The following is a 24848-nucleotide window of genomic DNA, read 5'->3' as shown; positions in this document are numbered from 1 at the left end:
TTCTAAAAAGCAAAGCAGGCTTCATTAGATAGCCAGCCTTAAAAAAATCAAAAGTTAATTAACTGTGGGGTGTGATTGAATTCTGGGAATTGCAATTTTATCTTGCTCCTATGAAGTGCAGCGTGATGAACTGGTCAAGTTCAAAAGCGTCACCCAGGCACCACGTGCCCCTCCTTTCTTTCCTGCCTCTCTGAGCTCAAGATGTTGCCTTTTTAAACACCAAGGGGCACCTTTGTCTTCCTCTCTGGGTTATCCAACTACTACTACTACAAATAAATGTGCAATTTACATTTTTACTAGTATGTTTTGGAACCCGGTAGACCAATCAAAAGTAATTTTCAATGGTTCCATCTTTTTCAAGATTTATTCTTGGCCCATCCCATTCTAATCGGGCTTGAACTGGGAATTACTTGCCACGTCTAATGAATTTCTGCCACCCGTACGAAGCTACATGGAAAAACATTTTATTCCCTTTTAGATTTATCTGGCCAGCCGAGGTTACTGAAGAAAACTACGTCCATATTTTATGAGATCACTTACAGTGTATTAGTAAGTAAGGCTTAGGTTGCTTCATAGGCTGAGAACCTGCTTCATCGATAACACTTAAAATGTATGAAATGTTCCCTCTATGGCAGGCACACAAATTATCTCATTTAATTTTCACAACCTTCCGAGTCGAGTTCTATTACTTGTCCCTCTTAGATTAAGAAGCAGGCCTTGGAGCATCAACTCTTCCCTGGGGAAGAAGTAGTGCATGTTGGAGGCAGTAATAAAAGCTGGGTCTACCTAACTCCATAAATCTGGTTTTTAAACATTACACAGTGATGAGTCCCATTGCTAAATTCTGCTTCTACAAAACTACATTACAAATGGATTTGCAAATTATATTGAACCCCAAGAAAACCCGGTGCAGCCTCGGATGCAATCCGAAACGCCTGTTGTCCTTGCTGCTGTAGGAAGTCAGACACCGTGAAGGGGAATGTAGCCCAGGGATGAACCCATCGCCCAGTGCCCACGTTGGATGTCTCCCAATTTTTAAAAGGATGCCGCATAATTTCTTATGAAAACGGCAGTTCTACTACGAGTTATAAATCTAATTTCACCACACAGTAATCATGGAAAAGTACCATTAACTATGTCAGTTCTTGAGGAATTATCACTTCTGCACTGATGGAACTGAATCCTTTTAAATTGCCAAATAATTATAAAATCCACCTTAAGTCTTCTCTGAAAAGAGCTGGGGTAGAAAGCATAACTTCTAATATAGGCATATTTTTGAAACAACCTAGAGAAGGCTCTCTCAGATAGCTCTCCCCTGCAGAATATTCTAACCGACCTTGAAAAATTCAACTTTAAACATAAGCCATTTATCTTCACTGTTTTAAAAAAGAGACCTGATATTTTTTTTCCTCTGACTTCCATTTTAAATATACCACTGGAAAGTGGACCTAGTGATCACGGGTTGCTCAGTGAGCAAAATGCCATGCGACTGAATATCGGCGAGTGTTCTCGGGGAAGGGAAAGTGGCCGTGACCGGCCGCAGGCCTACCCAGCAGTGTGAGGACGCAGGCGAGGATGGCGATGAGGGCGCCGGTGCTGAGCCCCGCGGGCAGGACGTAGGCCTCGGCGTTGCAGGTCTGGGCCACCCCGTCGGCGTCGCAGTCGCAGACGCGGATGGTGAGGGTGTTGGTGCTGCTGAGCGCGGGCGAGCCGCTGTCCGCGATGAACACGGGCAGGTAGTACACCGCCTGCTCCTGCCTCCGGAAGCCGCCGCGCCTCGTGAGGACCGAGGCCGTGTTGTCTGCAGAGAGAGGGCGACGCTAAGGACCGCGGCTCCTGACGGCACCTGTCCGCCAGCCCCGTCCCTGCACGGCGCTCCGGCCGCTCTGGCCAGAGGGACGTGTTTCCACTGCTGGTTCATTTTAGTGCATCCGTCAAGCTAGACAGGACCGAAGATGCACTTGTAAAAGAAAACCGAACGTGAAAATGTTTGCCACTGCTCATATAACCCGCGACTTTGTAAAAATTACATAGAACGCACCCTTTTAATCACCTTAAATTTCAAACTATACCTTTACAGAGAAGGCGATAAAAAATCAACAGGTTAAGTATGTTAAAAGCATCGTCAGGTAGCATAAATGAAATTTCAGATGAATTCTTCAACAAATTCCAAACCCAATACAGAAAAAAGTGAAATAAGCCACTCTAGTTTCATTTGAATTGAGCATGCATAGCAAGTCAAGAAAGGAATTATCTTAGAGTTTTTTAAAATCTGTATTGGCATATATCATTACCAAAACCCCATGTATATAAATTTTGTCACTGATAAAATGGGTCGTTTGTATTTAATTTATACTCAATATTTTATTTCATCTAAAGAATTATGAAACATTTAAACGTTTACTAGTGATCAGTAATATCACAAAGCTGTGATTTCTATAACTGAAATAGACTTGTTATCTGCTAGCAATTTATCCAGCTAACTTGTCTTAAATAACTAATTAGGAATTTGTGAGTCTTTAACATACAGCAATTAATAATGAAAAAGAAAGAAAACCAGGATCATAGTTTCACCCGGTGCTTTAATATATCTTTCCTTCCCAAGCTGCCAAAGAGTTTATCCAATACTACCATAAAAGAATTAACAATATTCTAATGACAAAGAAACCTATTCTGCCTCAAAGAGAATAGCAAGCTCCCACAAGACTGCAGAAAACATACAACCTGCCATTATAGACACGGTAAGAATAAAACTTTGATTTTCAGGTTCTATCTGGTAGTTTTTATGTAAACAAATCTTATTTTAAAATGTATGAATCTGAGAAGTGTTCCTTAAAAAAACTGCATATGGAGTTGAAGAATATTGTCTTGAGTACATGTGCCCGCACACACACGTCTTGGTCTCCCAATCATTCAGATGTTATATGTACTTATGATCTGACACACAAAGTTGTTAATTAGTAATCTAATGTGCCTGACCTCACACGCTCAAACACACAGTGAATTGAGGAGCACATAGTAAAATGCCCACTATTTAAGATGAGAACCCTGTGTTCTGGAAAGAGACCATAAAACTCACCATGTTTTGTATGTGCTTCCTAAGACAGAGGCCAACGTAAGAACTGACGTTCTGTTTGTCCCTACAGCTCCCCTTCAAGGTCAGGGGGGCGGGAGCTCCAGACTTGACGTGGGTAATCTTTCAATGGGGTCCTGAAAATCCAGACACTATAGTGCCTGTGCTGGCCCGCAATCATGATCAGGGTGGTCCTGGACTACGACACATGGGGGAAGACACTCATACTCTTCTCGGGAAGATCACAGATTCTCTGCCATACGAGTGCTGAGCACTGTCCCTGCCAGCCCCGATGAGGCCAGAGAGTCTGGGATTCCTCACAGGGAGAATGCTCCACCTTTTCTGTTGCTAAGGGCATTGATAGTGTCCTCCTTGAGCAGAGAAGGGATCAGAATAAATTATCCCTTCAGAGTGAAATGTCTGAGGCCAAAGTTGGGTTTTCTGCACCAAAGAAGGTGGTGGCTTCAGGTAAAGGCACTTATCATGCCCATCTTCTGAGAACAGGTCTTTGCAGATAAGCCAGTATTAGACTAGCAACTGGATTTCTACATTTCCCCCCTGAAACCTGGTTCACGCATTCAATATGAAAGACTTACATTTCCTGTATTGTTGGGGAATACTAGTCCAGATATAGTTATTAGTTGCAAATGCTCTTCTTCTGCTAAAATAAATACCTTGAATGAAAACCCACGTGAATATACAAATTTGAATTTACACAGTAGAGAGCTGGTTCTCATGCTTAAAGTTCTTATAATTATTATATAGATGAATAATTAAGCAAGACCAGAATTTGCTCATCGGTGTTTGTAAAAACGTTTCTGTAGTGACACTCAGGAAACTGATCAGAGTTGTTACTTTTGTAGGAGAGGAATGGGACTTGTGATGATGGGGTTCTTTTGTTCTTCACGATACATTTTTATTATTTGCATGGATCACTTATTTTTAGGTTAAGGTAAAAGAATGACTAATGTTAATATTGAACTCATTATGTCAAGTGCAACTAGCATTTGCCTGATGTCTCGAGTCAGCTGCGCGGGACGGTCCCCATAGAGGCACTTAGCCCTCCACGGATGAGATCACCTAAAGGGCTCGGTAAACAAATGAGGAAGCCAGTGTCTAGAAGGAATGACAGGGAGAGATGGATCTGGCTTCCCCCCTCTTTGGGTTTAGGCCTAAAATTATTTAAGTAGCAGCTTCTTCATGACAGCAAATCCATAGATAAGAATTACCTTAGGGGCTTATTGCCCTTTAATTAACGTCCTTGCTGATATATTAAAAAAACAACAAAAACGAGTAATCAGCATTCCTGAGTGAGCAGGGGCCCTCGCCTCGAGTTTGCACCTGCCGCCTCCGCATGGCCTGGCAGCCCCTTACCTCGGTTATCCTTCAGCGAGAAGTTGTGGTTGTTGGCCGCGTCGGGGGTCAGGCTGAAGTAAAACTGGTGGCCGCTGGACGGCTCGTCTCTGTCCACAGCGCTGATCTTCTGGATGACCTGGGGGAGGCAGGCGGTGAGCACACTGCAGGGAGCACCAGCCTCCCGGGTGGGCTGGGGCTGGGGCACCCAACTAAGAGGGGCTCTAAACGCCAAGCCATGTCCTTTCAGAGCTCGGGCTTGGATTCACCTTGCTGAATGTCAGAAATAAGCCGCCAGCTGATCATGCCATCCCGGGAAAGGTCGCAAGACACTGAGCAACGCGCACGAGGAGACAAACTGCACTGAGATGGAGCCCCACTTAATTCCCAGAACGTCCAGGCACTGAGCCCTAAGGTGGGAAACGGCCCAGGGGAGCTTAACAGGCCCTATTTCTTTTTTCTTTTTTTTTAAAGAAGGTTAAACCCTGTGGATTTCACAATGTTTACCTTTCTTCCTGGGAATTTTCATCAACCTAATGAAACCACGGTTTGAAAGTTCCTTTAATATTAGTTGATGCTACACATCAAAGCTTTCCTTCTGCCAAAACATGCTGATTACGTTTTATCTTACGGCTGGCAGGATTTCAAAGGCGACCGCCGCTGGCCCCTTTGGAAGGAATGGCACACTGGAAGCCGCTTACCTGCCCCGGCTGGGCATTCTCGCACACAGTGGTCTCATAGTCCACGGCGAACTCGGGGGCGTTGTCATTGATGTCCAGGATCCTGATGCTCACGTAGCCTCTTCCTACTTGAGATGGGTTCTCTAATCAACAGGAAGAGCTCTGTCATTTACGCTCAGAGCAGAGCTGTTACTCCACTGCCTTTCGCTCAGTACAAGTGCTTTCACTCAAACTTTCAATATGTTTCCTTTTACTCACGAAACTCACATTAAAGACAGTTAAAATCAACCAGAAATTGATTACCCAAAGTACAATTCTAGTAAGTGGCCAGGCCTCAAATAAAATCTAGGATCATAACACTATAGAGTTTAGAGGGAGCTACAGAAACTCTTATCCAATGTCCTGTAACTGTATCCCTATGTAGGTATGGATAGTATGCCTGTGTATTTTTAGCTCCTGATAATTGTTGAAAGAATGACCTATGAACCATGTATTTCAAGATTCTTTGATGCTAGAGCTTATATTTGTATAAAGATACATAAATATTAAATATGTGTATAAAACAGTGCATTACAATTATGCATTATTCTCTTACAGTTTTTCTTATGAGGGGCTGAAATTAGTTCATTATCAGAATATGCAAATCTGGGCATCTGAGGCAGAAAGACCAATTCACTGATTTTTGGAAGCTATATGACCAACTCCACATCAGCATAAATGCAGCACACGGAACAGACACGACGCTCTCTACAGGTGACTCAGGCCCACTGTCCCTTTTCATCAGCTTTGTAAGTATTAGCATATAAGATTAATGAACATAAATATATTTTGCAACTTAAAAGTAGGGATTTTCACACTTTTGTTCAATTGCAATAATATGACTGGAGTTGAAATGATAGCTTCATGACCTCCCACTCTCCCCTTCCAATGTCCTCCACCCTAATTCAATTCTAAACCGTTCAACTCACGGCTCTCCATCGCAAGCACTGTGATATTATGGACAGCATTCGTCTCCCGATCCAGAGACTTGGCTGTTGTAATCACTCCGCTGTTGGCATCGATGTTGAAGTATCTCTCCAAGTCTGTGTTTCTGTCAATCGAATACCTAATTGAACAACAACAACAAAAAGCTTCAACATTTATGTTTGATTATAATTAGCTAAATTTATTTCATTAAGTGCCCAGCCAATCATCGAGTCCTGCTGACTCTGCGATCTGTCATATTAATAACAATAAACGCACACTTAGTTTAAACTTTATTGATGTTATACTTGTGTGTTTTTTAAATCCTTGCCCAAGGATATTTTTGCATTGATTTTTAGAGAGAGAGAAACATCTATGTGACAGAGACGCATCAATTGGTTGCTTCCCGCACGCTCCCTTACTAGGGCTAGGGATTGAGCCCACGACCCTTAAGTCCGCAGGCCAATGCTCGAACACTCTAACCACTGAGCCAAACCAGCCAGGGCATACTTGGTACTCAACCTGCTTGTCAGCGTATCTCGGCTTCTCTGTTGGACAGTACAAAATCAACACCATTGTACAGTTATCTTCACAGAGGCCTTGCATGTGCCATTATAAACTTTCCACAATTCTTTATTATTATTTTGGCTCCTAAAAACCATTTATAGTCAATTTAGCAGCTCTGGTCATGGTTATAGGTCCCTCTGAAATGAAACATGTGGACGTCTTGCCATTCATATATACTTAGTAACATCTCTTTTGTTGATAACCCGAGCTTGATCTTATTCAAAAAAGGGTCCTGTCTCATTCAGGGGTCTTGACCAGGGTCCCGTAGATATATTTCAAAGTGGAACTGCTGAAACTGCATGAATATTTTGGGGTGTAAAAACTTTTCATGAAATATCCCCTATCCAAATATTAGTGAAAATCATTCTTATTGGATCTAATTTTTTATCCCATACACAAAATTCACTCTGTACTCATAAATGAGTGTCTTCAGATTCCACTCATAGTCTTTCTAGTTGGGGGAATTAAGGGCTCTCACATAAAAACAAATACTTAAACAAACAACAATAAACAGATAAACACACACCCAACTAAGGCTAAACAAGTATTTTACATTTACATAGTCCTGAACTATTACTAAATAGCATCATCTACTTCAAGTCTGCTGTATTATAAAAGGCAAGAAACATAAAAAGAGGAGGCATCATAAAATGTTAGAAAAGAAAATTAACCATAAACCAACAAATAGGATTGTATTTGTGCTATGAGAGGTATTTTGGTGTTGAGGATCTGAGGAAGTTATGTTTGGATGGCTTCTATAGACTTGATGGCATATGCGACAAGGCTATCAGCTGAGAAGTTGGTTTGAGGGGGAGATAGAATGGACACACGCACACATGCACACACACACAGAAGTGCACTGGATCAGCTAAGCACTGTGGATTGAACCTCTGAGGTTTGTGGTCATTAATGTGAAACTGGGCATCCTGTTTGTCTGTCTGGCTCTGGTCTCATGCATGTGTGTGCAGGTGAATAAAAAACAGATGGTGGCATTTAACCAGTTGTGGACAGTGGGAGGAGAGAGGGGTCAGGAGGACAGGGGCATGTGCCCAAGAGTGACGGTAATGAAGACTAGCAATACCCCATCTCCTCTGTCCTCGCCCCACTTCACCAGCTGGTGCTTCTCCGTCACCTTGGCTGGCTCAACCTCCTCTTTGTGATCTCTAATTACTCAAACTCTCCCGAACCTCTCCCCTGGGTCCTCTTATTTATGTAAACACTTTTCCTTAGCAACTTATACAGTCCCACGGCTTAAACACCTTCTATGTTTTTGACTGCTCCCAAACTTATATAAAATCTCATTTGGCCCACTATACTTTATTGAATTACCTACTTACTATCACCACATGGGCTATACAACATGAAATGAAATGAAACACTTCCAAACTGATGTTAGAATCCCCACTTCCTCCCTCATTCTTGCTCATCTGAGTAAATGGCACCACCAGTCACGTCACGGAGCAAATTAAAAATCTAGAGTTGGTCACCGAGTGCGCGCAATGGGACTGCGTAAATGTCTCAACACCAGCGCTCAAGCACCAACAGTCCAACTAAGCACCACTCAGCCCAGTTCTGCGTTATTTTACCCCGTATCAACATACTTCCATTCTTACCGTCCATGATCCACGTTCCACGCAAACGAGAGAGAATTTTATCTAATGTTACAAAGAGACCTTAACTTTCAATTAAATAGAATAGCTGGATTTTCTTCTCTGGAATGCTGCATTAGGCAAACCAGTATATGTATATGTCTATGCAACCAATATACATACATCTATGCTTTAATATCTATTTTATCCAGTGGTAACAGAAGAAATGATATTAATGTTTGACAAGAGGATTATCACTTAATATCCATGACCTCACGCATCCATTAAGCCAATTCTAAAAGCCTCATTTGTTTATTTTTTCAAATCACTATGACCAAGTCTACATATTCAGGTACAAATGGCTTCTAGATTCTAACAAAGCCAAAAGGCCCTGAACTTGACAACAACTGTCTAAAGTTGTTCATTTAAGAAACATTTCAGCTCTATTATCAATCATCTCAAAGTTTCCAAGATTAGAATAAAGGACATTAAACTTGAAAATTCATTTAATATGTTAAATGTCTCCAACTTCTCTTCACCTCAGAAAAATCCCTAAACTTTTGGAGAACCAGGTATCACCTAGGCCCCTATATGTTTTGGAGAGGGATGGACACCAGAGTTTCTATCATTCAAACAGTAACCATTTCTGTATCATAAGCGATGCAGCGTCCACTTAGAAATGTGTGTTATTTAAGAGCTATAATCCTCCCACAGGCCTTCCTAAATAGCAGTGTCTCATGTGGACATATTTGGTAATTTGTGAAACTATTCTGACATCCTGATCTCAGGTCTCCCTTTCATTAGTCATGCAATCTGCAATTACTCTCTTAAGCACCTGAGTGTGACACTCTAGAGCTCAGGAAACACAGGATCTAAATAAAATATTTTTTAAAAATACCAATCAAGAATAAATACTTACGAGGAAACCAACACATTGTTATCCTGGAGTCTGATGAAGGAAGTCGGGCAGATATGGGGAGAGGGCGAGGTGCTGGCTTGAAAAGAGATGGCAAACCTCAGCAAGAACCAGGAGCACAAACTGCCCAGAAGAGCTGTGGTGGGGATTATGTCTTTTAATCATGACAACTTGGGATCACCCACTATTAAAGGAGCTTCTATTTTCCACCAACCCCTCTGGACATGCAAAAGGCTTGTGTTTATGTATGAGCATTAGCTAATGTACAAAGTTACTTGAAAAAGGCAATACCTGGGCCAAGAAAATATGGGCACTTCTTAGAGAGGTGAGAAATGTCTCTGAATTAGAATCCAGGGGGCAGGGGGCTGCAACTGAGCCAAAGAGAAGAAAGGCCCTGAAGAAGTTTGGGGGAGCTCCCTTGAGCAGTTCTGGGTCCACTGGCCTAGGGGCAGAGAAATGCAGTTGCCTGAGCCAATGACAGGTTGAACAGGAAAGGGAATGATTGGTGTTCCTCTAACCATGAGCCAAACTCACCTTCACCAGTTTGTGCAAACGCCAGCCTAAAACACTTGGTGGCCTCCTCCCTGTGTCAGTGACCAGTTAGAGAGCACACTCCCATTTTTTTTTTTTTTTTTTTTTTTTTTTTGCAGCAGCACTTAAAGCTTTGGTGCAACTTGTTTATATGCAGATAGATCAAAACCTGGGTATCCAGTCTCAATTCTTTTCCTGAGGTTTTGTAAATTACTCCAGATACCTGCAACATCTACTTGGGCTACATACTTAAAAAAAATCAGATTCATCAACATTTCCCCAAAACTGTCCCTCCTCCTAAACCTTCTCATCGTCAGAAAGTGTTAAGTATATAAAACACAGATGACTTGTTTCTAATCCTGAAACAGCTATGCGAGGTCACGTGTGACAGAGACATCTCTGTAGACGCTTAACATCCATTTGTCCTAAATTCTTATTAACAGAACCCTGCTTTTGTTGGAGGCAGCCAGCCATGTGTCTGCCTGAAAAACCACCTTTGCTAGCCCCCCTTGTAGATCTGGTGTCCTAAGTTTTAGCAAAAGATAGAAAAGTTGTTGGGCTGAGGGTCATTAAAATCCCCCTTAAAAGACAGGAGCGAGTTGCCACTGCGGCCCGAGTGTGATTTTTGTCCCTTCTGCTCTGCCTCACCTGGGACTTGAACACAAAGGGAACACATCCAACAGCCATCTGGTGAACACCAGGTGATGAGAGCCTGGGGTAGGAAGCCAGGGCCCTTGATGACATTATACTGCCAAATTATCAGTCCTTGAGTACAGAGCTCCAGACTTCTCATTAGTAAGTCATTAGTGTTAAGCTCTGTTGCTACTAGCCAAGCACAATTCCTAACTAAGGCAAGCAGGCATCGTTATTGCTGCATTTCAGCCCTGGACTCCAAAGTCTCACAGTTGGCTGTTGAAGGAGCCAAGACTTGGAACCATGTCTGTCTGGGCCGTCCTCCCAGCACGCACCTCGTTACCTGGAAATGAACATGGGTGTCGTCTCTGCCACCTACAATTCCTTCATCCAGCTGCTTTTTGTTTTCCCTCGGCTCCCTATCTTAAGATCCTAGGCCAGTCAAACCGATGTGTTATTTGATGAGTACAAATATCCTATGTATCTTCACTTTTGTGCCTTCCCTCACGTAACGACTCCTGTCCAACTATTTCAGTCCCGCGCCTCTTTGAGGAAACTCACCCGGCGATGAAGCAGCAAGCCTTTCCCATTACACCACAAATCATGCCCCGCGTGTGGTGTGGGCTGGGAGGGGCTGCCTTGGCCTCTCCTCCAACTCAACCCCCAACTTCTCTTGCCCTTGGAGCCCTTGCACCTGAGACTTAAATGCCAACTCAGAAGACTGCCCTCCTGCCTACAGTTGGAGACCCTCAGCCACAAGGGTTTGGAGCTCTGCCCATGGAGATGAGCAAGTGGCGTGGAATGTGGCTGAATAACTGGCTATGGAAACAAAGGTTCAAGGGACAGGGCCCTGCCACACAGCACTTTGATGAAAACAGACAATGGTTTTAGCAAGAAAGGCCGTGAATAGTATCAGAAAGCAGAAAGATTCTATCCTAAAAGCTAACACTTCTAATTTTTGCCAACCTGGTATGCCTTACTTTTTAGAGATTTCTTTACCCCCAACCCATCCCCCTTTCCAAAGTGTCAAGTTTCTGTTAAATCACACCATTGTTAATTTTGGAAATTGCCATAAGAAATAAGGCAGAGTGGTGTGATATAAGAAACAACAGGATTGGAAGTCAAGAGACCCTGGGATATAGGCTCCAGGTTGACCTGACTCCCTGTGGGACTCCTGGTCACTTACTCTGGGCTCGAGTATATTAATCAGTAAAGTGAGGGAGCTGAGATACACATCTCCAAAATTTCTGTAAGCCTCTGACCTTCCCAACTGTCCTACATTATCACATAGGCACTGTGTATTTTTGTAACTATAATTTCCCCAGGATCAAACCAAAAATTAGGGCACTTAGTAAAGGGAAATCAAGGACGTACCTACAGCATGTAGGTAAGAAAAAAAATTAGAACAATTCTTCGTCAAATCAACATCTCAACTAGTTTAGTTCATTAAGCTATTCTGTTTTAAAAGTACAACAAATAAATGTAACTCAAAATTGGCCATTCTTGGTTTGTATAGAGAACGCAGGCTTTTGCTAAAATTCTTCAATGCTTGAGGTACAACTAGCAGGAAGATCCACATTTAGATGTCCCTGTTCCTCAGAACCTGCAACTTCTATTTTTCAAATACATTAATTATTTTATTCAGTTTATTAAAACTATAAAAATGAAACCAAAGACAACTCATGAACCACGCCTTTTTAAGGCAGCCTGCAGTTATGTTTGATCTGTGGAATCACTACATGTTCTTGTTAAACCGCCATGAACTGGGCACTAGGGGTTCAAGAATAAGATCACAGCCAGGACCCTGGTGCTGACCTGGGCTCTCTCTCCATTCACCATTTGTTTTCTCTGTTTCCTCATCTGCAAAATGAGAACATTTACAAGATGACTTCTCATTTCCAGATTTAACACTGGAGTTTAAGCACGTTTTCGTGAAAGGCCTCTTGTACAGCTAGATGACAAGAGGGTTGGGACCAGGCCTTCCCCATCTGCACAGCCTCAGGGTTCTGCACGCTTGCCACAAAACCAATTCCCTAATAAACATGTTACTTTCATTGCTGCTGTGGGATAAACTATGGAGCTCAATTAAAATGCTCTTTATTCATAGTCACTAGCAGCATTCTTACTGCCTGCCTGTTGATATGCATGTCAAGGTTCTCAGAGAGAAGGTGCAGGTGAGTGGGCAAGGTCAGCACGAATGTGCCCTTGTTACTCTCAAAATGACAAAAGCCAATGGAAAAAACGGGCAAATGTGAACAATATACAGCTCAATCACTTGAGGTGAAACCCTAATCTCTTAAGAAATGTGTGCCTGTGTCTGCGTATATATACACGTGTGTGTACTGTTATGAGGAGAGCACAAGTTTTGAGGTAGCCCTTGCTAAAATCCTGGAACCACATTTTCTAACTGTGTGACAAGGAGCATGTTTGTTTATAACAAAGGAATGAAAACGCTAGCCTTACAGGAACTTAATGAGAAGTAAGCTCCTTCAGGATAAACCACTGAGTTCAATGCTTAGCGATGCCTCGATTCACACCACCACGGCCCTCTTCTGATAACGGCCACTCAATTTCCCTTTGGGGATTGAAACCTTTCCAATCTCATGCCACCTTGATGGCACTCAAAATCAAGATGCCCAGGACTTCCTGAACAAGAGAGGGACACATGCCCTAGGAAAGGCCAAGAAACTTTGCAAAGAAATGTGAACCTGAAGAGAAGCCGCTGGGAAAGAAAATAGTTGGCGCCGGTCCATCTCCCTGCAGCATCCTCAGAGGCTGCCTGCTCATGTTTACAAACTTTTCCTCTCTTCTGAAGACTGGCTATTCAACTCTGAATTCTATGAGCTATCCTGTTATTTCCATAAATTTCTTTTTTTTTCTCAGTTACCTATGGCCAATTTCTGTCGATGGAAATTGAAGAACGCTTACTGCAGGGTACGAGATAAACCAACATTAGCTGCCTAATCTTTTGCCCTCATGTACAGCTCCCAAAGACTTACGCACAAAAAAGATTATAGGTTTTGTATTCTTCTATTAATAAGACTTTTCAATAAGCATTTTAAATGTGGACATTACTGCAAGGGACAAATCAAGAGAAACGTAACCTTCCATAAATTTCATTTTACCTGGACTCATCCTAGAAGCTAACTCAGAGGACGTTTGCTCCGAGCCAAGTTCTAATTCTACAGCAATCCAATAAAGATGAAGCATTTCTCATACGGGTTAGGAATCCCCTGCTTGGCCAGTTCTGAAAATTATCTCTGGATATTAAGTACACTATTCTAACAAAAACTTTGTTTTTATTTTTACCATACCTGAACATATACTTTTTTTTTTTCCATTTAGTAATGATTACATTAAATTCTGCAGCATTTTGAAATAGATCACAGCTCATATTTTCCTTTTCAAATGAACTACGATTTTACTGTATGTTCCTGGATCACTAAGCTTCCCAGAATAAATTTAGATCAAGACAATGTGCACAGATATATGCATTCATACAAGCCACTTAAGAAATACATGCTGAATTACTCAAGACCTCCATGTGTGTTCACACTACTCACACTACATAAGGTGATATCTGATACTATTTTATTACCTTTATCTGGGAACATACGATACCAGAAATGCAAAAATAAACTGTAGATAAATATTATCCCAGTATCCTTAAACATAAATACAAATATAGCTCTAGATTTCAATGTTAGAAACATTGGAAATGATCATTAATTTTTATTCACCCCCCCCTTCACATTTTATCTTACTTTTAGTAATATATAATGTATTTCATTGGCTATTTTGGGCATAGGGACTTTGGGCTTGCTGTGCTGCCCACAGAAATAAATTCTCTGATTTCACACTACAGCACTGGACTCTGAGGCTATAACTAAATAAAACATAAACAGACTTTGCATAATGTTTTCTTGGCTTGTCCAAAGCCTGCTATCCCTCACTCGATTATGCTGACATCCCTTCAAATGAGGTCTAGTGTCTGGTGCACTCAGAGTGGTGACTCAATTTCACCACGTTACAGCTCTGGCACTTTCCCCCTCGTACTGTTTAACTTTTATGGAATCAGTTACACTTTTCCTCCAGATTGTAAGTTTCTTGAGGTCAGAGGAAGTGTTTTATTCACCTCTGTTTTTCCTGCCAGCGTTTCCCCAGTGTCACGCACAGACACATGTGGCTTCACGGGTCCATGTGTCCTGCTGAGCTCTACCTACAGTTCAGAGCTGTCCACGTTTCTTCCATTGGCTTCTGTCATTCAGAGCAGCAAGGACACATCTGTGTTTATCTCGCCCACCACACCGTCTACCAATGCTGACCTGAGGACGGAATTGTCCCCTAGATTCCTGGATGCTCTTAGGGTTTTTACCATCTTATGGACAACACACAGAGGGAAGTTCCCAGCGTTCAGAAAGATGACCAGCATCAGCAGCACACAATCCGTCCTTGCAAGTTCAACATACAGAGCCTGAACCGTATTTGGTATTCAGGGCCCAAATCCCTAGGAAATGGTAAGCAACGGATACTTTACAAGGGAGGGGTAAAGCCAGGAACATGCTGGCACTCAGAGACCCACCTTGCTTTCAAAATGCCTTTTTTTTTTCTGGCTAAGTAACCTCAGGTATCACATAATCTTCAGCTTTAGCTTCTAGTTTGCACCTCGGGAAAGAGGAAAGCAAAGTGCACAGGACACCGTGGGCTCGGTGCCCGCGCTGGGCGGTGGGCAGGCTGTCACAGGGACACATTCGCAGTGGCGTCTGCTCCAGCCGATCGCTGGGCTCTGGGTTCACGTAACCTTCCCGCCTGTCGCTACTGCACTAAACCACCCAAATGCTCTTCCGTGCTGTTCGGTCCCCAGTCTTTTTTTAAGGAAAGGACAGAAACACAGAGAAAACTTATGGATAGTTTTCAATTGGTCTAAAAAGTAGGTAACATTTTTAAAATTCTGGGCAAGGCAGGGATCGTGTGGAAAGAAGATCTCAATTTCACCTTGCTGGAGGCAAGTCAATGCTTTCTTTCTAGAATGCTAATCTCCTGTTCAGCATATCAGAAAATATTCCAAATGAAAATGGCACACGCCAGATTTCAGTATTCTACTACAGAGACCGTGGCTAAACTAGAACACGAGTTCACCCTCCCATACTGCCTCACGATTCAAATCCTAGAGGCCTAATTTTAAGCAACTACAGTGAAACTAACGCTGCTGCTCCTTTCCTCGAAGAACGCAACATCCCTGGAGGTGCAGAGCGCAAGGCTCACAACTGTTAAGGCCCTTCAGGTGCCATCGCAACCTGGGGAACACTTTTAGGACCTTGAAGACGGTGCCCTCTACCCGGGCATTGGCGTCTGCGGAGGGAGGGCTGACATTTTGCCAGTCACCTGAGTGCCCAGTGCAAACACATGCTCATGTTCATTACCCAGCTAATAACATTTTCCTTGTGTTGGAACATATATGAATACAAAATAATGTTGAATATGGACTGCCAATACAATTGCTTGTAAAATGTGTCTCCTTTCACTGACGCTAACTCTGAAATAAAAATGGCACGGAAACACCATAAGCTATAATAAGAGCAACGCCTAATGACGCTCCTTCCTAATACTTGCATCAGCTCCTTTCCCTTCCTTACCCAGCCCTCAGAGAGCCCGAGGTAAGGGGGCAGGAGGGAAGCCTTTCCCGTCCACTGGGCCGGGCGGAGCTCAGCAGGCTGAGCGGCTCTCCCAGGGCCCCGCAAACAGCAGCGCCGGGAAGGGGCCAGTCTCTGAGGTGATGCCCGGGACACACCTACTCACCAAACTGCGAGATGAGACTGGCCTGACGGGTGTCATAAACGGGCAGAGGAGGACACGTATGGGAGAGACAAATCCAGGAAAATAGAAGCTATGAACGACTCCGTTGAGCACATACAAATAAATAAATGTTTCAAGAATTCTATTATTAAATGAAAGCCAGTAAATTAATTTTAAAATGCCAAAGAAATCGTCACACAGAAAATAACATTTTAGTTCACCCTGAACAAAGTCTGCCTCTATTTGTGAAATTTAGGTATTAGAAAATTCCAGATAGATAGTATTAATCTGAACTTTTAGGTCACCTTTCTTAGTTTTGAGAAAATTAAAATGAGATAGAGTTACGGTGCAGGCAGCTTCTCTTTCGTTCAGGCCACAGAGATCTTTACCCCCAAATCACCAGAGCCCAGCCCCCGTCCCGCGTCTCTCTGAGCTTCGGGGACACACCTGGCACTCGCTTCACCTGTAACGCAAGTCACGCCCACCCGGGCCCACCCTTCCTCGGCCCCAAGTTACTCCATAATACTGTATTTCTTGACAAATAAAATATTATAAATGCAACATTTACTCTGCAAGGCTTTTAACAGGATGACACACAAACAAGTGCTGAGTGACATTAGCCTGTCTTTTTCCGCACCTCCCGCTTCGTGAAAGCACTTGCTCTTTCTCCCCATGGAGTGAATTAATTTAAGCAGAAGTCAGACTATCCTGAGCAGCTGATCTTCGCCTACAATTGAGCTGTGGTGGTGGCTGGCGAGGGAAAGGGGCTGAAGTGTGCCACTGAGAGATGCGACGGCGTAACAGAGCCCGAATCCACGCCGGGGCAGGTCGGACGGCTAGGTGGTGGAGCTGAGCTTAAGCCAGGAGCTGCTCCGACCAGGAGGCTGGGCTCTGACAGGGAAGAGGGGAGGCGCGCTCTCTCTGGTATACTCGTGACTCACAAATATGCTAGTGCACAGATTATAATCTTAACAGTGGCTTATGATCACTGCCTGTAAAATAATATAGCCATCTGCGTAGTCTGAATTTCTCATATAGACGAGGGAACAATGACTATGAGTTCAGTTTTGGAGTAACAGTTATTTTATACCAATTCTTTACTAGGCTAATAGTAATGTCAGACAAAATGGGAAAAGAGCACTAGCTTCATATATATATACACACATATATATATGGGGGGGGGCTTATAGTTTAAGGCAGTTAAAAATTATGAGCTTTTCTTACTGAAGAATTGTGCCTAAATTACAGATATTTTTCATCCTGCTTTGCAGTCAACGTCCAGGCTTAGCTCAGAATTTAGCTCAAAAACACTCAGAATTCTCCTGTATGGGTTAATTCTAAAAGGCTGTGCTTATAAGCTGAACGTATCTGAACATGAAACATTCACTGATTTTTGTACACTATAGACTGTAATCAAATCCAAACTGTCCCACTGAAAAGTCTTACTTACGATTCCAAATTAAGACGTGTAATAAAATGTAACTTCAAGTATGTTCTATATAGAATATTCACTTAAGACATAATTTATCATAAGTGCACACACACCAATACATGTGTACACAAAAACATACATGTAGACTTCAGATTATAAATTATGGGCAAGAAGTGTGAAATGGAATATTGTGATATTTTGAAATGCTCTAAGACTAAATTCTGCTTATTCTAAAAAAGAGATTAATCAGTTCTAAGAATGCATCTAGTCTCTGTACAGGAAGACTGAAAGGACATTTAAAAATAGTCCTTTGTCCATATATGAGGTATTATTTGTTATAAGTGAGAATAATGAACTACATAAACATATGCTATCCAAACAGACCAATATGAAAACAACAGGATTTGTTTAAAAACCCGTCCCTAATTTCAATGATCTCTGCAATTCCTTCCCTAATACATGCGCGCACCCCGCAACCGGGACGCGCGTCGCTGCCCCTCTGAGCGCCCCGTGCTCGCAAAGAGCTCAGGCTAACTGGCCGGAGAGGCCCGTCAGCCACGGTCTGCGGGCCACCACAGACGCCTGGAGGTGCTGCTCTGCGGTAACGGCCTCGGGACATCAGGCGGCACATCCCGAATGAGTAAACCGGGAGCTGCGCTGTGGCTCGCACGCAGGCGACACCGGTCTCTGCGGGGAGCCGAGCCCGACGTGGCCACGCGGGCTGTGGACAGAGCGCACTGCTGCGACCCTGCGGGAAGGGACAGCGCGGAGCTGCTACCTCACGGGGCTGCTGGACGCGTCTGGGTCATGCGCTGAGACCGTGCCAATGATGTTCCCAACTTGGGTGGCCTCCGACACCTCCATGGGGTACAGCGGGGAGGAGAACACGGGGGGCTCGTCCACGTCCTCCACGATGATCTTCACGGTCGTCGTGTCGCTGAAGGGCCCCAGGCTCAGGAAGCGAGGGTCGGCGTCCCGGTTGGCGGCTTCTATCCGGAGCGTGTAACTTGTTTTGGCTTCGAAATCCAGGTCCTGCGGGAAAGTTACCAGGGAAATTACATTACCGATTAAGCAGCCAGGGAGGCGGGGCCCCGTCACTCATGACCGTCAATAGGCACGGGGGGGACTCGGCCGCGCACATGGGGCACCGGCACTGGAGGGAACAGACGCCAGTCGGAGTCCTTGCTGCGTCCCTGACCCGTCGGCAGTCCTAAGCGGCTCCGAGCCAGCTTAGTCCACTGCGGGTCGCACGGGCAAGTCCATGGCTTCAGGGCATTATCTGGAAGACCACAGATAAGGTTTAAATATATTTTCCAACAGGGACACCAATGCAATATTCTTCAACCACGTAACTGCACGACCCACGGGGGCACATGAAAAGGAAAGAGAAATGCAACTTTTGACTGAATTTCTCACTTGAAAGGATTTTCATTGATTTCAGAGGCTCCATTATGGTCATGAGGGTCCAGGTGCGGCCACAGCAGGGGGACAGGTGAGGCTGACAGTCTGACCACGCAGAGGCTCCTCTGGAAGCAGCGCCCAGCTTCCCCTCTGCCATTCCTCCCTCAGGGCACTCTCTCTCTCTCTCTCTCTCTCTCTCTCTCTAGTAGATGGCTGTCAGTTATATTCCAGACTCTATTCCGTAACTTTTCAACAGGATGAACATGCCAACACTATCCTCAAAAGTGTGACCCGAGTCAAACCATATGGTAGCTTCTTAGAAAGTTGCAGGGGAATTAAATGCACTAGTGAGGCACCGTCTGTGAAGAAAAAGAATTATGTCCTCAATATGGCGGAGGGTTTTTGTTTTTTTAAATTCTCATGTGAGGATATTTTTTCCATTGCTTTTCAGGGAGAGTGGAAGGGGGGGAGAGAGAGAAAAACACCTTTATGAGAGAGACACATGGACGGGCTGCCTCCTGCATGTGCCCCGGCTGGGGATCGCGCCTGCAACCGAGGTACGTGCCCTTGGCTGGAATCGAACCCGGGACTCCAGTCCGCAGGCCGATGCTCTACCGCTGAGCCATGCCAGCCAGGGCCATGGTGGGGTTTTTATGACAATAACATACACCTCTTTCTTCAAGGGATAGAGAGTCACAGTTTTGTTGTGATTTTTAATCTCAATCTCAGCCCTGAAAAACTGTCCCAAAATATTATTCACATTGAATGATGTAAAAAATTTTCAGAAAGTAAAGAAATGGAAAGAAACACTATCAAATATAAACCTTAATTTACTTGTCAGTATTGAAGGAAAAAAGCACTAAGGAAAATGGGCTAAAGTGTAATGTTGAGAACTGGAATCCAAATTCAACCATGTCTCTGAGCACGTGTGCACATGTAAGTATGCGGGAACTCCATCCACCTCGCCCCACTAGGATGTGCTGCTGATTAAAATAAATTAAACAACATAGTTATGTATATACAAAAAAGGGTGTGTGTGTGTGTATATATATATATATATATATATATATATATCTGTATATATACATGTGCAAACAATGTGTACATATGCAATACATATGACATACATATATGCTACTAATTTAAAACAAGACACATGCCTACATATACCTACATGTATAAAAAATATAAATTTATACACTGTGCGTGTGTTGGCACATAAATATGACAAAGAGATTCCATGGCTCATTAATGATTAATACTGAGGGGAAAACATATAAATCAAAACTCAAAATAGGTTTACTATATCTGGACCAGAAAGCACTTACTGAAATAGTTATTTGCTTAACATCTGTCTCATCCAGGAGAATGTAAACTCCAGACTTTTTTTGCTCATTACTAGCATATTCAGTGCCTGTTACGAATCTGGTACATAGAAAGGGCTCAATAAATTCTTCTTTAATTAGAAAAAAACTTGAACATAGACATCCAAGCCACAAGAGACTTAAGCTGAACTATACCTTGTCCCAGAGAATCCTGATGCTGGCCTGGGAGGCGGGGAAAGGAACAATCAGGGATATTGTTTTTCTTGACCACAGATACCTTCACAGAATTACTGTGGGAAATGCTTAATTCTTAGCTGGGGTTTCATACAAAAATGGTAGACAGAGCCCTAAACACCACCTTATTAATGAATTCGGTGACATGTTTATGAGGCTACCTTTTTGTCTACTATCTAAAAGTACTTTGAGCCTAGTGGTTCTCAACCAAAAGTGAGAATCGAGACCACCCAGGGGAACTTTCTCACACATGCCTGGCCCCTTCCAAGACTGGATCCAGCAGAGCCAGGATGAGACACAGCAGATGTATCTAAAAGGCACCGGGTCATCAGATGCAAATCCTCCTGCAGGAAACCTGACCTCCTCATTCAAGTTTTTTGGGGTCTACACACAGAGTCCAATATTTAATTTGGGCACTGTTTAGAATAAAGCAAAGCATTCTTATTTTCCTAAGTACATTTACTTAGAAACTCAGACATACAAATAGCTTGGGTACTCGCCTATTTAGTTCATTCTTATACTACTTATAAGACTGACAGATTACATGAGAGAAATCTTACTTTCACGCATTGTGTGTGTGTGTGACAGAGTGTGTTTTTTAAAAATCCTGTTGACCGTCTCCTTTTAAAATAATTGAAAACCATCACAACTCTTGAGATAGTCATTCAGGCTTATCAAAAGGGATACCAAGTATTTCTCTACTCCAGCAAAAGTTTGCCTGACTTATGACAGAATCATCTCAAGCTTACTGCACAAATGAATGCAATTATTTTAAAGCAACTGTGTTTTTTAAAGATGGGTCTAAAAGGCGGCAACATGAGGTTCAGGCATCTGGATGCCACTAAATCATCAAGAAACACAGTATCCCGCACGGGGATTGGCTGCCTAGAAGCTATTATGAAAATAGAGCAATAAAAGAATTCATATGAAGGGTAATGAATCAAAATTACAAAGGAATTGCTGCGCAAAATGGTCGTCAGAGCAAATCAGAATCAGCCAGCCAGCCGCTTTCCGAGGGGCGCGGCGGGATGGATGGGGCCGTTAAGCCGACTGAGGAGGAAGCTTGTGCGCCGAAACGTAAACTCCCGTTTCTCTCTCTTACGGATTTCTGTATAAGCGACACTTTCATAACTCTTAAGAAGATATAATGAGCAGCGTTATACTTTGGGGGGGGTTAAAATGACAACTGAGGAAAGACAGAGGAGGAGGAAAGGGAAGGAGACACAGGTAACGTCTGAACAGGTCCTAGTCAGTATTTGAAGCTACATATCACTGGAGACTGTATCTAACTGGAAATTTAACCAAAACACTGTTGGTGCCGTTGCCCACAACAGCAAGTAACAGGCAGGATTAAAAGAATGTGGAAGCAGGTGTGAGTCACATAGACCCGGAGAGGCGATTCCCACGGAGCATCCTGAGACGTCCAGAAGCCGCTCTGTCACCTGCCAGGTGCCGTTTATGTCAGAGATGGTGGAAGAGAGAAGAGCTCGTTTGGTCTAGACTTCCCCAAACGACACAATTGGACTGTTTAAATTTATTGCCATCAAAAGATGATGAACTTCAGGATTTTAAAAAAACTAAACATTGTCGCTAAGGCAGGGGTTGGCCACCTTTCCCTATAAGGACCAGATAGCAGTAATCAGGCTCTGCAGGCCACGCAGACGCATCCTGCCTCATGGAAATGGATTCCTGCGGCCTTGTGCCAATCACTTTACTGACAGGCACTGACGTTTGAATTCTATAGAACCTTCCTGTGCCACACAACTTCTTCTTTCGATTTGTTTCAATCATTTAAAAATGCAAAACCATCCTGAGCTCTTCAGCTGATACACACACAGGCAGGAGCTGTTTGCCAGTCTCTGACCGAAGGAGCACAAGACAGCAAGCTCATCCTTCTAGACCAGATGCCCCCCTCCCCCTCCCACCCGTTTGCTGCCCTGGAAGTGAGCTGCGCGTGTAAACAGCGCACTTGGCAGCTGCCAGTTCAGATCACCGGTTGCCCCTCCTCTCTCCCGTAACGTTTTCTGCCATTTCTTACGGAAATCTTTCTGCGTCTTCCAGTAACCCCCTTACCTAGTAATGAAACTTCTTCATACTGAGAGCTAAGCACAAAGAGGGAGTTTTACACACATCTTTAACGTGCATTAAAAAATAGGCAAGGTTGGCATTGTTCATTCATGCAAAAACTGCATAGCAGCGCGTTCCAGTGGAAGTCCAAAGCCGCATGTGTGCTGGGGGCGGAGACTATGTGAACTCAAGGTCATGTCCATCCACCGCCTGCCCCCTTTCTGCTAAAACAAGTTCTTTAGTCTCAAATAGCAACTGGGGCCTCCTATTGTAAGGCGTTAGCACTCTTAGGTCCCTGCCTACCTCACCAACTTCACAGTGTTGCAGTAAATTATTGATAAATGTGAAGCTCCTGGGACGGTGACCTACACAGAGTAATTGCTGTACAAATTTGCTGTTATTGTTGTACTATTGTTAGGGGCATTACTTCTTGCTATATTATGAGCAAATCAAAAGGAAAGACCATGTGTTTCTCTTCTGTTTCCCCCATGACAACGGGGCCTATGTCTTTGGCAAAGTCAGTTTATAATACTTATCTCTTGAATTAAAAAAAAAACACAACTGTCACAAATAGTAGGGTTTCAATAGTTCCTACTGCCATTTTTAGCTTTTTCAATCGTACAACCTCAGTTGAAATATAATTTGAATTCATTTAATAAAATAATAGCACTGCATTCTCCCCTTCGTATAGCTTGGCTTTGGGGCTGCAGCCAAACATGCTGTCATTTAGCTCAAGGACTTGCTTTTAGATCTCACACTTTGGGTCAATGCTGTTGTTGCTGTTTCTGGAATTTACTGAAGTTAAATCCGGGAAATTCTTCATTCTGTTCTTCTGTTTGTTTGAGTGCCTGTGTGGGTGTGTGTGTACACATGTGCATGTGTTTGTGTGTATGCACAAATGCACTTGAGCATGTGTAATTATTTAGTGTCCAATGTTTAATGTTGATTTTGTATGAAAGAACTAAGACTGTTTTCATCTCTAAAAACATTTCTTTTTCTAAAGATTCCCTCTGTCTTTTGGATCAAAGCACATCCTGTTGCTTTCAGTATCCTCCCAGCTGATCAAATCGATGACCAGATGATATTGAGGGAGAGAGGTCAGATCTAGACAGGGGATTCTGTGAACTCCAGGTCCTTGAGGCTTCTGGTCATTTCCTTACTTGTTATATCCTGCTTCACTGTCTAACAGAGGTTCCAGGACCCACCAGTTCCCTCCATGATTGATAACAGAGGCAATTCCTCTTATTTATCTGAATGTGAATTTTTATTTATTTGCTTTATTTGTCAGTTATTTTTAAACTCTGTTAAAATACCTTAATCCTGGAAAAATAGAACAGTTTGTCTTCTCTAAATCTTTCTCTGCCCTGCTAACTTAAAATTTTCAGTTTCAACAAATAATGTCTAACACATTCTTTCCCCGTTACATGTACATGCTTCATGGATGCTCTCAATTGTCCCTTTACGTTTAACTGCCATGCATAGGCGTATGACTTCCAAACCCAATTTTGTACTCCAGACCTCTCCTTCAAGCCACAAATGTTTATTTCTGACCTCCTAGACACATTTACCTGGTCTCACATGTGACATATTCCAGAACACTTCATCATCTCCACACTCCCATCACGAAGGGATGACAGAATTATTCATCTAGTTACTCATACTGGAAACATTCATTTCACCCTGAAAGTCTCTCTCCACCTTCCCTTATACAATCACTAAATACTCCTCTCTTTCTAGGAGTACTAGCTATTAAAACTAATTTAGGTAACCACATACCATGGGAAAAAAGCAATGGAAAATACACATTATCTTTGACTTGTACTGAGTAAAAAAAATAATAATAATAATACAATAAAATTCATGATGGGTTCCCTGGAAAATGCCTTTGACATCACACACATTCTGAGAAATTGCTCTAATTAACCGTGGAAATCAAAGAAAAAAGAAATATTCCTAGTCAAGCAGGGTTAGTCTCTGATGAAGTCCATCATGTATTGACATGTACATTACTATCAACTTTCTTCAAAGGATGATTTATTTATTTATTGATTTTAAAGAGAGGAAGGGGAAAGAGAGAAGAAAGAGAGAGAAGAGAGAGAAGAGAGAAAGAGAGAGAGAGAGAGAGAGAGAAATCTATTGCTCTACCCAGCCATGCATTCACTGGTTGATTCTTGTAAGTGTCCTGCCCAGGGATCAAACCTGCAACCTTGGCATATCCAGATGATGCTCTAACCAACTGAGCTACCCGGCCAGGGCCTTAAGACCCTAAATTTATATCTAATCTTTAT

At 43.0% G+C, this 24848-nt stretch overlaps 1 protein-coding gene across 1 annotated transcript in view; it reads right to left on the bottom strand.

Annotated features, from left to right (window-relative positions):
- Positions 1–24848, bottom strand: part of CDH7 (cadherin 7) — a 95334-nt gene that overhangs the window by 11087 nt on the left and 59399 nt on the right. Inside the window, exons 6-10 of the mRNA XM_016211999.2 lie at positions 18312–18565; positions 6075–6211; positions 5128–5249; positions 4448–4565; positions 1550–1801 (exon numbers count right to left, since the gene is read on the bottom strand). Coding sequence (XP_016067485.1) covers positions 1550–1801; positions 4448–4565; positions 5128–5249; positions 6075–6211; positions 18312–18565 — 883 coding nt within the window. The remainder of the gene's footprint in view (positions 1–1549; positions 1802–4447; positions 4566–5127; positions 5250–6074; positions 6212–18311; positions 18566–24848) is intronic.

Source organism: Miniopterus natalensis, chromosome 7 (genome assembly GCF_054644295.1).
Source record: "Miniopterus natalensis isolate mMinNat1 chromosome 7, mMinNat1.hap1, whole genome shotgun sequence".
NCBI lineage: Eukaryota > Metazoa > Chordata > Mammalia > Chiroptera > Miniopteridae > Miniopterus > Miniopterus natalensis.
This window is presented reverse-complemented; position numbering and strand designations above follow the sequence as displayed.